The sequence below is a fragment of the Monodon monoceros genome, unplaced genomic scaffold (assembly GCF_005190385.1).
Source record: "Monodon monoceros isolate NGI ecotype Baffin Bay Population unplaced genomic scaffold, NGI_Narwhal_1 Super_Scaffold_12, whole genome shotgun sequence".
Taxonomy (NCBI): domain Eukaryota; kingdom Metazoa; phylum Chordata; class Mammalia; order Artiodactyla; family Monodontidae; genus Monodon; species Monodon monoceros.
This window is the reverse complement of record NW_021703768.1, coordinates 165,740,166-165,753,808: the sequence shown is the minus strand read 5'-3', so window position 1 is coordinate 165,753,808 and position 13,643 is coordinate 165,740,166. Positions and strand designations below refer to the sequence as shown.

General features: G+C 39.4%; 1 protein-coding gene across 1 annotated transcript; it reads left to right on the top strand.

Annotated features, from left to right (window-relative positions):
* Positions 1 to 1,015: 1,015 nt before the first annotated feature.
* Positions 1,016 to 13,073, top strand: LOC114892357 (zinc finger protein 791-like). The gene is made up of 5 exons (XM_029217166.1): positions 1,016 to 1,094; positions 9,680 to 9,806; positions 10,011 to 10,071; positions 10,462 to 10,706; positions 10,848 to 13,073. The coding sequence occupies exons 1-5, from the start codon at positions 1,092 to 1,094 to the stop codon at positions 12,434 to 12,436; spliced, it is 2,025 nt and encodes a 674-aa protein (XP_029072999.1). The 5' UTR covers positions 1,016 to 1,091; the 3' UTR covers positions 12,437 to 13,073.
* The last annotated feature ends 570 nt before the right edge of the window (positions 13,074 to 13,643 follow it).

Below are 13,643 nucleotides of genomic sequence, written 5' to 3'. Positions count from 1 at the left end.
AGGTCCACTCTCTCAGCAAATATCTATTATACAATACAGTGTAAGTATCAGAATCATTATGTTTTAATCTTTAGATGCAATTTTATTAGTTATATTTCAATAAAGATGGGGGGCAGGAAGAGTTTCTAGGTGCATTCCAATTTTAAGTACAATTTATAGTTTTTCTTCTGTCAGTGGAAATAGGAATACAATTGCCTTATATATATATATATATATATATATATATATTATAGCTGTTGACATTTCAAGGTTTTCTAGGCACACAGGGAACACTGATCTAAAATAAATTTCCTTCCAGTGTAAAATGTACGCCTGAGAAGTTAATGCACACACCTCACAGCCTGTGGTTTGACTGAGATTTGTCCTGGCACCCAGCTGACTGATTCAGACCTCCTACCAGAGCCAAGTGCGCTGGGATTAGGTACCTTAAGTACTTAATGAGTGGGGATGGGGCAGGGATGGGTGGAAGGTTCAGCGCTGTCAAGGACCAAAGATGAAAATGGAGCCGGCCCTTTACTACAGATGGTGAGTTCACATTTAAATGTCTGCGTTTCTTAACAAGAAGCACAGCTCCATGAATGGCCATACAGCCAGCCTTACACCAAGCCCTTGAGCCCTGGAGGACATAAAACCTTGTTCCAGGCAGGGCAGGCCTGAGCCATCCTCTTATCTGTACTTGCTCCGTCTTAAAATTGAGTCAGGAATCCCAGTGCACGAGGAGCTGCGAAAGACAGCAGAGACAATCCCGGGGCAGGAAAAATTTCTGTCACAAACCAAAAGTGCCAGGCGGGGACAGGTCCCATCCCAACCGCGGAAAGTGCTTCCGCTGACTCAGGTTTCCTCTCCCAGGCTGTCACACAGGCATGAGGGGGTGGGGCACTGGGATCTGTCCAATCAGGAGGCCGGTGAGGCGAGTGGGCGGGGCGACGCGGCGCACCGGCGTGGACGTCGGTTCTTCCCACCGCGTTGGGCTGGCGGCTTACTTACCCTTCAGGGTCTCTGGTAGAGCTTCCGTCTCTTCTGTTCCGCTCTGACCTGCTCTGGTGGTTGGAGTCGAGGGAAGGACGCAGGAAGACCTAGGAAACCTCGCAATGGTGAGTGTGCTGCCCCGGGGAGCGGAGACCGGGCGGAGGGACTGGTCGGAAGCGTCCGGAACCGGCCTCTTCGCGGTCAACTCCGGAGTCTGCGGACCCGAATCCACCGGGAGCGCCGCGCGGACCTCAGTCCCCTCCGATTTGCAGCGTGGGGGCTGAGCCGGTAGCCGGGACCCGGTCCATGCGGGTGGCGTCTTCAGCCCGACCCCGGAACCTCTCTGGGCAACTCTGCACCCGCAGCCCCGTGTCTCTTCCAGATTGTGCGTTGACCACGGGGAGGGTCATTAAGGGACCATTCTGTTTACTATAGTGGAGGGACCAACTATAATGTCCCTTGCTTGTCCTTTTAGTTTGAAAGGAGGTTTTCATTTTTTATGGATTACAAGTTTATATCCATTACTGTTTAAAGAATCAGATCTTGCAGTAGTTTCCATTGTAGAAAACTCCTAAGGGAGGAAAGTATCTCAGGACTCCCTGCCCGCATATCCTCCTACACTCTTCCACTGTTAACTCCAGCCACCCTCAGATAACTAGTTTTGATTACTACTTCATCATCCTTTTAGCGTTTCTTTATACACAAACAATCCAGTGCGAATGCCTGTTTTCCTTACAGTTTTTGTTCTTGGAATGATTACTTGGGATCCGCATATTTGATGTTTGACTACTGAAAGTTAAGCCTCACCCCTCCCTTTTCCCCTAGTGCTTCTTACCTGGACGGGCTGATAAGAAAGCCTGGAGGCTCCTGCCCTGTGAGCTGCTGTTTGCTGGGGTCTCCTCCTGTGCGCTGTGCTGCCCTGTATTGCATTGTTGACCCCACCAAGCCTGGGTTGTATACACTTAGAACTCCGAGTTGGCAGTTTCTGTTAATCCCTTGTACCTTGGGAGCAGGAATATGAGAATGGGGCCCTCCTTCCAGTGGTCCTGGGTTGATGTCTGAGCTGGAACCTATCTGTGTTTAGAGTGAAGGTGTGACTGAGGCTGGGTTTGCCCAGACATTAGTGTTGAGGGGAGGACTGGGGGAGTAGGAGGATGATTACCCTGTGAATGAGGTGAGCCCAAAAGACAGTCACTACTTAGAGAGCAGTTTCTTCAAAGAAAATGAAAGAAAAGAGACAGGGAAAAGCAGCTAGTAGGTGGTGAGATTCCAGAAGGCTCACCAAAACTTTTTAAATAACTTTTAAGAGGCTGTTGCCCCTTCATCTATTACAAGGCTCCTTACCCTCTGGGTTATGATGGACAACACCCACTGTCTCAGTTTGGCACAGCAAAGAGATTAGTTCAAACCCAACATAAGTGAGTTCCTTAAATTCTATAAAGCAATCAGTGTCATGAGGAGGCCTCTAACCCCACTGGCAGTGATGGGAGGCTCTCTGGAGGAGGGCCTTAAGTTGTCCATAGGCTTCTGATGCAAGGCATTGCCCAGGTCCCATCTTAATATGCCATTAAAGCTGTAATTGTCTCCATGTACTGGGATCTCTTAAAAATAGAGGGCTCCACTGAGGTGCCTGTTATGGCTTTGGTACTGGAAAGAGCATCCCAGTCAGTTCAGACTGACTACTCACACCTACTTGTTATATGATGGAGCTAAACCTTGGCCCTCTGGCTTATGCCTCCCGGTGGAGAGATGACATTTCTTTCAACAGTCCTTTGAAACATGCTGTGGTGGTGGAGGAGCCATTGTCTCCAACACCTTCTCTCCCTGGGTAGTTGCTTGGGATTAACTGAATGCACAGGTCTGGGGAAGTGCATAGACTAAGGATGACAGTACACCCTGAGATATTGTCAGGGTGTATTGGAACTCCGTGGAGAGTTGCTGCCCTTCATCCCTCAGTTGGGACAGCCTTGGTAGATAAGCACACCCATGGTTCACCACACCTAAGGAAAAACCAGAAAGTCCTCAGGGGTGAGCTGTACAGATCTGTCATCGTCTTCTTCTTCTTTTGGTGTAGACTTCAGCGTTTTTAGATCGGTTTTAGGTTTAGAGAAGAATTGAACAGAAATTATAGAGAGTTCTCACACAACCCTTCTCCATCCGTACAGTATTCACTGTTTTTTAAATCTTGTAGGACTGCTACATTTGTTAGAATTGCTGAACCAATACTGATGCATTAAAAGTGCACAGGTTGTATTAGTGTGGACTTTTGTATTGTGTTATGTAATGTATGGATTTGACAAATACACAATATGTGTCCATCATTTATGCACATGTAGTGTAATTTTACTTACATAAAAATACTCTGTGCTCAACCTGTTGATTCATCTCTTTCTCTAACCCTCAAATCCTTTAAAACAAAAGCCAAAAATCTTCACAGCCAAAGATATTTTTATGGTCTCATGCTTTTGTTTTTTCCAGAACCTCATATACTTGGCACCATACAGTATATAACCTTGTTAGATTGGCTTCTTTCACTTAGCAATATACTTTTAAGCTTCCTCCATGTATTTTCTTGCTTAACTCTAACTCTTGCCAATTATGAATAAAACCTCTACACATTTTTGTATACAGGTTTTCTGTGAACATAAGATTTCAATTCATTTGGACAAATAGCAAGGAGTGTAATTGCTGAATCTTACTATACATAATAAGAGTATATTTTTTGAAAGAAAGCTCCTGTCTTTCATTGTTAGGGTACCAATTTCCTTCCACCTCAGCAATGACTGAGGATTATCTTCCCATCTTCACCAATATTTGGCGTTCTGAGTATTTTGAATTATAGCCATTTATAAGTGTGTCGTGATACCTCGTTGTTGTTTACTCAATTTCCCATTGACATTTGATGTGGAGTATGTTTTCATGTAGCATATTTCTTTTTGGTGTATCTTCTTTGGGGAGCTGTTTGTTCAGATCTTTTGCCCATTTTTAATTAGGTTGTTTTTCTTCTTACTGTTGAGCTTTAAGAGTTCTTTGCATCTGTTGGATACCAGTCATTTATCAGATAAATGTTTTGCAAAGATTTTCTCCTACTCTCTGACTTGTCTTTTCATTTTCTTAACACTTTTCTTTCTCAGAGCAGGAATGTTTTCATTTCAGTGAAGTGAAATTATACCTTTTTCTTTTACAGACCTTGCATTTGGTGTTATATTTCAAAATTCATCACTAAGCCCAGAGTCACCTACATTTCCTTCTGTATTATTTTCTAGGCGTTTATTACTTTTGCATTTCACATTGAGATCTATGATGTGTTTTGAGTTATTTTTTGTGAAATGTGTAAGGCCTGTGTCTACATTCATTGTTGTGTGTCTGTGTGTGTGCATGTGTTTTACGTGGATATCCGTTATTTCCAGTGCTATTTGTTTAAAAGTTTCCCTTTTCATTTGAATTTCCTTGCCATCTTTCTCCAAGTTCAGTTGAATGCATTTGTGTGGGTCTATAGGAAAACAACTGATTAACCCTCAATCTCAGTCTCTTATTGATTCCAGGAGCTATCTCTTTCATTGTTTATTCTTTCAGATGTTGCACAGGGATAATCATGTTATACAAACAAATGTTATAGATTTAGCTACAGGATTCATGAAGATGTTCATTCTCAGGAGGTGAAAGCTCCCTCTGTTAGTAGTTTGTTTTCATAAATGGATGTTGGATTTTATCAAATTCTTTTTCATTTTCATTTCACCCTCTGTCCCTTTCTGATATTTGTACTTTTTCTCTTCCCTATTTTCTTAGTTATCTTGACTAGATATTTATTAATGTCATTAATCTTGGTAAAGAACTAGAGTTAGGGACTTCCCTGGTGGTCCAGTGGTTAAGGCTTCTCACTCCCAATGCAGGAGGCCTGGGTTCCATCCCTGGTCAGGGAACTAGATCCCACATGCATGCTGCAGCTAAGAGTCCGTATGCTGCAATGAAGACCCCATGAACCGCAACTAAGACTGGGTGCAGCCAAATAAATAAATAAATATTTTTTTAAAAAAAAGAACAAGAGTTAAAAATTTTTTTTCTCCATCGATATCCCACAGTTACCTTACTTTTTTTCTAATTTTTATTATTTCTTTTATTCTGTTTACTTTGCATTTCACATGCTCTTCTTTTTATCGTTTCCTAAGGTACATGCTTTTACGTTATTGCTTACACATCTTGGTGTTTTTCCAGTGTATTTGTTTTATGGCATAAATTTCCCTCTAGGCACTTCTGCTGCATCCCACATCCTTTGACACATTATGTTTTCATTTCATTTAGTTCAAAATACATTTTATATTTCTTGAGACTTCTTTGATCTTCTGTATTATTTCTAAGGGTGTTGTTGAATCTCCAGGTATTGAGAGGTTCTCCAACTCTTGCTGTTATTGATATCTAGATTAATTGCCTTTGAGGTCTAAGAGCATAGTTTGTATGATTTTTCTTCTTTCAGATTTGTTAAGGTATGTTACATATCCCCAAATGTGTTCTGTCTTAGTGAATGTTCCATGTAAAGTTGAGAAGAATGTGTATTCTGCCCTTGTTGCATAAAGCATTCCATAGGTTACAGTTAAGTTGAGTTGTTTCATGGTGCTTGTTCAGTTCAACTCTGTCCTTCCTGATTTTCTGCCTGCTGAAATTTATAGCTTGTGATAAGGGGGTGTTCATGTACAATTATAATAATGGATTCATGTATTCCTCCCTGCATTCTTCACATCTTTCCTTAAGTACTTTGCCCCTTTGTTGCTATGTATGTACACATGAAGGATTGTTATACCTTCTTGGAGAATGGACCTTTTTGTCCCTATGTAAAGCCCCTTTTTATCGCTGAGTTTTCCTTGGGCTGAAATCTCCATTATCTGAAATTCATATACCAATGCCAGCTTTTTTTTAAATTAGTTTTGGCATAGTGCATTTTTCTCCATCCCTTTACCTTTCATCTACCTGTGTCTCCATATTTAAAATGGGTTTTTTGTAGACAACATATAATTACAGTTTTAAAAATCTGATATTACTGTATTTGTCTTTCACTTGTATTGAGACCATTGATGATTGAAATGGTGATTAATACAGTTGGATTAATATCTACCGCACATTCTCCTGTTTCTATTTGTTGCCTTTGTTCTTTCTTTCATTTGCCTTCCCCCTTTTTTCTACCTTCTCTGGCTTTAACTGAGCATTTTACCTGATTCTCCATTTTAATCCTCTCTTAGCCTATCAGTTACACATTTAAAACAATTTTTTTGGTGGTTGCCCTTGAGTTTTCAGTATATATTTAGAATTAGCCTACGTCTTCTGTCAAGTAATACTATACCTCTTCATTGGTTGTACAGGTATCTCATACCACACTATTCTCAATTCCCTCCTGTCTTACCTTACTTATCCACAAGGCTTTCATTACCAGTGTCATTGTTGTTAATATTATTTTACACAAAGTCTTATCTGTTATATATGATAATATTAAAGATGTTTATTTATTCCCCTCCTAATCCACCTTCATCATTTGTATTCTTTCTTATGAATTTTGAACACTTGTTTCATAGTAGATGTAGTAATGACAAATTCCCTCAATTTTTGTCTCAGAAAGTCCTCAGTTCTTCCTTGTTTTTTAAGGATAATTGTCCTTGATGTAGTATTCTTAGAGTGGTTTTAATTTCAGAACTTTAAGCATTTCAATCCACTCTGTTCTTGCTTGTTTGTTTTCTGAAAAGGTGTCAAGTTTAATTCTAATTTCTCTATACCTGAGGTCTGTTTCCCCCTCTGGCTTCTTAAAATATGTTCTTTTTGCATTTGATTTTTCTCTAGTTAGAGTATGATATACTTTAGTCTTCTTTTTAGGTGTTTTCATGTTTAGTGTTCACTGAGATTCATGGATCTACAGTTGTTGTCTATCATTAATTTTAGAAAAATCTCAGTGATTGTTACTTACATCTTCTGTTTCTTTTTGTCTCTCTTTTCCTTCAGTTATTTTCATTATGTGTGTTTTTAATCTTCTGTTAGAAAAAGTTATGCTAGGATTTATGGATAGCGTGTTCTGTCTGTTTTGTTCCTTTTGTCTTTGCATTACACTCTGGTGAAACATTTTTTTTCAGTACAGTGCTCAAGAACAGAATATTTGTGGCATATTTTAAAACGTCTTTATTTTCTCTTTCCCAGTTCCAGAGACACCAGTTTGTCTTTTGAAGTCATTTGTCTCATGGCTCTAGGAAGACTTTCAAATGTTTTCATTCTCTTCTAGTAAGATTGAAAATCACAACTTTTAGGTTCATAAATTCCAGAGTGTAAGTTGGCCAGGCAGCAGCTAGCGTGGCTGCTCAGGAAACATTAGGTCCTGCAATTGCAGAATGGAGACCTTATGTTGTTTTGGAGGAAACCACTGATGAAACCTTTACATATTTTATAATCATGGACAAATTCACCATCAACCCATATGAACTTAAGTGAACTCACTCGCAATTTGTAGCTCTTAACCTTTTCCTCAAGGGAACAGGGTTTGATCAGAAGGAGCTATTCTGGCTATTATCTCCGTATGTATTCTACAGTTTGGCTGGAACAATCCCTGAGGCACATGAGTGGAGGGATTTTGCGGTCTAAGTTGTTATTCCTTTTTCCCCAGGTCTGAGCTCTAAGTTTAGAATAACTTTCTAGCTGCATGAAATTATACATAGAGAGAAGGGAAGAACACAGTCTGTGATCATTATTACACAACTTAAAAACAGTGCTTCCCCACAAGAAGATTTACATTCAGTCAGGTGCATCTAATTACTTCTAAAGGGCTGGAGGACTTTGGAACAGTGGGGCCAGCTGGGCTTTGGTAAAAGTTTGATTTCTACAGGCCCCCTGGACTCTCATGTTTGGTGATAGGACTAGGAGGAAAAGCTTCCAGTTCTCCTCAGGAGACCCATTCATTGAAAACTCATGCAGATTTAACCCTCTACTTCATGGAGTGCTACAAATGGTGGATAATAAGGGAGAAGATGAGTATGAGATTAGATCACTCCCTAACACCATACACAAAAATAAGCTCAACATGGATTAAAGACCTAAATGTAAGGCCAGAAACTATCAAACTCTTAGAGGAAAACATAGGCAGAACACTCTATGACATAAATCACAGCAAGATCCTTTTTGACCCACCTCCTAGAGAAATGGAAATAAAAACAAAAATAAACAAATGGGACCTAATGAAACTTAAAAGCTTTTGCACAGCAAAGGAAACCATAAACAAGAACAAAAGACAGCCCTCAGAATGGGAGAAAATATTTGCAAATGAAGCAACTGACAAAGGATTAATCTCCAAAATTTATAAGCAGCTCATGCAGCTCAATAACAAAAAAACAAACAACCCAATCCAAAAATGGGCAGAAGACCTAAATAGACATTTCTCCAAAGAAGATATACAGACTGCCAACAAACACATGAAAGAATGCTCAACATCATTATTCATTAGAGAAATGCAAATCAAAACTACAATGAGATATCATCTCACACCAGTCAGAATGGCCATCATCAAAAAATCTAGAAACAATAAATGCTGGAGAGGGTGTGGAGAAAAGGGAACCCTCTTGCACTGCTGGTGAGAATGTGAATTGGTACAGCCACTATGGAGAACAGTATGGAGGTTCCTTAAAAAACTACAAATAGAACTACCATACGACCCAGCAATCCCAATACTGGGCATATACCCTGAGAAAACCATAATTCAAAAAGAGTCATGTACCAAAATGTTCATTGCAGCTCTATTTACAATAGCCTGGAGATGGAAACAACCTAAGTGTCCATCATTGGATGAATGGATAAAGAAGATGTGGCACATATATACAATGGAATATTACTCAGCCATAAAAAGAAACGAAATTGAGCTATTTGTAATGAGATGGATAGACCTAGAGTCTGTCATACAGAGTGAAGTAAGTTAGAAACAGAAAGACAAATACCGTATGCTAACACATATATATGGAATTTAAGGGAAAAAAATGTCATGAAGAACCTAGGGGTAAGACAGGAATAAAGACACAGACCTACTAGAGAATGGACTTGAGGATATGGGGAGGGGGAAGGGTAAGCTGTGACAAAGCAAGAGAGAGGCATGGACATATATACACTACCAAATGTAAGGTAGATAGCTAGTGGGAAGCAGCCGCATAGCACAAAGAGATCAGCTCGGTGCTTTGTGACTGCCTGGAGGGGTGGGATAAGGAGGGTGGGAGGGAAGGAGACACAAGAGGGAAGAGATATGGGAACATATGTATATATATAACTGATTCACTTTGTTATAAAGCAGAAACTAACACACCATTGTAAAGCAATTATACTCTAATAAAGATGTAAAAAAAAAATAAGGGAGAAGATGAAAGAATTTTGTCACACGAAATCAATGTCTTTAAAATGATATTTGTTTCACTTGTATAGCATTTCTGTCGTTTCCCAGCAATCTCTGGGCTCTACCATTAATGAGGTATAAGTTATCATGTGATCACAGAAATAATGTGTAAATAATTTCCGTGCATTCATGATGCCATTAAATTTACGAGGAAGCATGGAGAGAATAAGTTTTTCTCATGATCAAGCCATAGAATAACTCTTTGGAAACAACAGGTTCATAAGTAACCTTACTATAAATGGAATATAGATGCCTAGTGCTGTCAGTCTCATGCATCTTACTGTACACATATTTTGGGTGTTTTAGGACTCATTGGCTATTGAGGATGTGGTTGTGAACTTCACCCTGGAGGAGTGGGCTTTGCTGGATCCTTCACAAAAGAAACTCTACAGAGATGTGATGCAGGAAATCTTCTGGAACCTGGCCTCAGTAGGTAAGGATGGTGACGTTCTTTCACCTAGTCAATTAGAGAACAAATGCTTTGTGCTACTTGACATTGTTCTAAGATGTGGAATTGGGGAAGGGAGGATATTGGGACATCAGCTGGGCTTGGTCACCCTAAACAATGGACATAGAATCAAATAATTCTTATTAATTTCTAATATTTTGGAATAATTTTTCTGGGTCTGCATTTTAGGAAAAAAATGGGAATATCATGACATTGGAGATCAGTATAAAAACCAGGGGGGAAACCTAAGGTAAGTCACACTCACAATACAAAGCATTGTCTCAAGTGAGAATCCTGGTAAATTATGAAATTTTTAAAACAAGCAAACAAAACAAATAGCCCCTTCTTCAAATTTAGTTCTCCTTAGAAAATTTCTACCAAAAACATTTTCTTAAATGTGACATAAATGTTAGGTGTTTGCAAAATAGATCACTTGCAAATATTATTAATAAACCCTATATTTGAATATCGCTTTTAATAGTAGGAAGGGTGAAGTCCCATTGCAATACATTCAGTATATTCAATTTCTAACAATTCACACAAGGTGGAAAACCTATACTATTCCTATAAATCATAATAAATACAAGAAATATAAGATCAATAAAGAAATCATTAGAAATGTGCTTTTCATTTTTCCCAGAAGTCCTATGGTAGAGAGACTCTTTGAACGTAAAGACAGTAGTTCCTGTGGAGAACACTTCAGCCTTATTCCATCTCTCAATCTGAAGAAGAAAACTACTGGACTAAAACCATGTGAATGCAGTGCATGTGGAAAAGTCTTCATGGATCGTTCATCCCTTACTAGACACATGAAATGTCACATTGAACGTGAACCGGGAAAGTTTCAAAAATATGGTGACAAGCTATATAAATGTAAGCACTGTGGTAAAGCCTTTAATCATTTCACTTCCTTCCTAATGCACAAAAGAAGTCACACTGGAGAGAAACTGTATGAATGTAAAATATGTTCTAAAGCATTGAGTACTCTCAGTTGTCTTCGAAAACATGAAAGAACTCATACTGAAGAAAAACCCTATAAGTGTAAGGCATGTGGGAAAGCCTTCACATGGCTCATAACCTTTCAAAAACACATGATAACACACAGTGGAGATGGACCTTATAAATGTAAAGAATGTGAGAAGGTATTTGTTAATCCCAGTTCTCTTAAAATACATGAAAGGAGTCACACTGAGGAGAAACCCTATCAATGTAAACAATGTGGCAAAGCCTTCAGTTATTACTGTTCCTTACGAGTACATGGAAGAACTCACACTGGAGAGAAACCCTATGAATGTAAACAGTGTGGAAAGGCCTTTAGTTGCCATGAAAGCATTCAAACACATGAAAGAATTCACACAGGAGAGAAACCCTATCAATGTAAACACTGTGAGAAAGCCTACAGATACCACAGTTCTCTTCGAACCCATGAAAGGAGTCACACTGGAGAGAAACCTTACCAGTGTAAACAGTGTGGAAAAGCCTTTCAATGTAAACAAACCTTTCGAGCACATGAAAGGAGTCACGGAGGAGAGAAACCCTATGAATGTAAGCAGTGTGGTAAAGGCTTCAGTTATTTCAGTTCCTTCCGAATACACAAATGGCATCACACTGGAGAGAAACCGTATGTGTGTAAAACATGTTCTAAAGCATTGAGTAGTGCCACTTCTCTTCGAAATCATGCAAGAACCCACACTGGTGAAAAGCCCTATGAGTGTAAGGAATGTGGGAAAGCCTACACCTGGCACAAAACCTTCCAATATCACATGATAACACATACTAGAGATGGACCTTATAAATGTGAAGAGTGTGAGAAAGTATTCCTTAATCCTAGTTCTCTAAAAATACATGGAAAGAGTCACACTGGGGAGAAACCCTATCAATGTAAACAATGTGGTAAAAGTTTTAGTTCTCAAAAAGGTTTCCAAATGCATGAAAGAACCCATACTGGAGAAAAACCCTATGAGTGTAAAATATGTGGGAAAACCTATACATGGTACAAAACCTTCCAATATCACATGATAACACACACTAGAGATGGACCTTATAAATGTAAAGAATGTGAGAAAGTGTTCATTAATCCCAGTTCTCTTAAAATCCATGAATGGAGTCACACTGGAGAGAAACCCTATCAATGTAAACAATGTGGTTTAAGTTTTAGTTCTCAAAAAGGTTTACAAAATCATGAAAGAAATCACACTGGAGAAAAACCCTATGAATGTAAGGAATATGGGAAAGCATTGTTTTTTACCAGTTCTTCTCAAAGACATGAAAAGACTCACACTAGAGAGAAACGGTATGTGTGTAAAACATGTTCTAAAGCATTTAGTACTCACAGTTCTCTTCGAAATCATGCAAGAACCCACATTGGAGAAAACCCCTATGAATGTAAAATATGTGGGAAAACGTTCAGTTCCACCTATGTTCAAGTGCATGAAAGAACTCACACTGGAGAGAAACCCTATCAATGTCAGGAATGTGGGAAAGCCTACATTTCTCTGTCAAGCATTCGACGGCACATGAGACAGCACACTGGAGAGAAACCATATAAATGTGAAGAATGTGGGAAAGCCTTCTTTTATCACAGTAATTTACGAAGGCATGAAAAGGTTCACTAGATAAAACCTCTTGTTTGTAAACAGCTTGGGAAACACTTCAGTTGGCCCACATCCTTAGACGTGAAAACTCCTATGAAGAGGTATAAATGTAACATGAGATAACTTGATGGAAAGTAATCCATGCCTAATGTTCCAGAAAACCTTCAGTATGAAAGAGTTGTTTTAAAAGTTTTTAAATATGCTGTGTTTAGCAAGGATCTTTCTTAAAGTGTATCCTTGGACATAGGATCTCTACGAATTTCAAAAATAAATATTAATGTGAGTTCTGTAAGTTGTCTTTCAACAATAGTACGTAAGGTTTAAAAGTAGTGATTTTGAGTTTAATCAGATGTTTTTTTTCTCTTTCTGTTTTGAAGTCTGTTGGATCCATGGATGAATTAAAATGTATTTCTAATATGCAGGTAGGCTTAAATTTTTATAATATTCTGTTCATTCTCTGTTAAAGGGTCATTGAAAATGGCAGTTTGGTATTTGTTGGGATTTTTCTACTGGCCTTGGGTCGCAGTTCCTGTATACCCCTAATCTATTATATATATTACACTTTTTTTACTGAGAAAGATCCTTTTTGGGGGGTGGTGGGTATAGGAGCCTTTTTCAGTTTTCCATTCTATTAAAGACTTGGAATAAATTTTTATGTATGGAAAGGTTGTCAAAGAGTATACTTTTACATAAATTATGATTTTCCTCTTTGCTTTCTGTCTTTCCTTCTGACTGGTAGTTGATGAATAGAATTTGAATTAAGAAGAGAGACTTATGGGACTTTCCTGGTGGTCCAATGGTTAAGACTCTGTGCTCCCAATGAAGAGGGCCCGGGTTCAATCCCTGGTCAGGGAACTAGGTCCCGTGTGCTGCAACTAAGACCCGGCACAGCCAAATGAATAAATAAATACTGAAAATAAGGGGAGGGGGCTTCCCTAGTGGCGCAGTGGTTGAGAATCCGCCTGCCAATGCAGGGGACATGGGTTCAATCCCTGGTCCGGGAAGATCCCATATGCTGTGTAGCAACTAAGCCTGTGCGCCACAACTACTAAGCCTGCGTGCTAGAGCCCGTGAGTCACAACTACTGGGCCCATGTGCTGCAACTACTGAAGCCCACACACCTAGAGCCCATGCTCTGCAACAAGAGAAGCCACCACAATGAGAAGCCCGCGCACCACAACGAAGAGTAGCCCCTGCTTGCTGCAACTAGAGAAAGCCTGTGCGCAGC

What these genes read in the sequence shown, in the direction of transcription:
- LOC114892357 (XM_029217166.1), top strand. An exon ending in AACCAGGGGGGAAACCTAAG is followed by an intron (nt 10,072 to 10,461) that starts GTAAGTCACACT and finishes CATTTTTCCCAG; the next exon opens with AAGTCCTATGGTAGAGAGAC. An exon ending in ATATAAATGTAAGCACTGTG is followed by an intron (nt 10,707 to 10,847) that starts GTAAAGCCTTTA and finishes CTCATACTGAAG; the next exon opens with AAAAACCCTATAAGTGTAAG.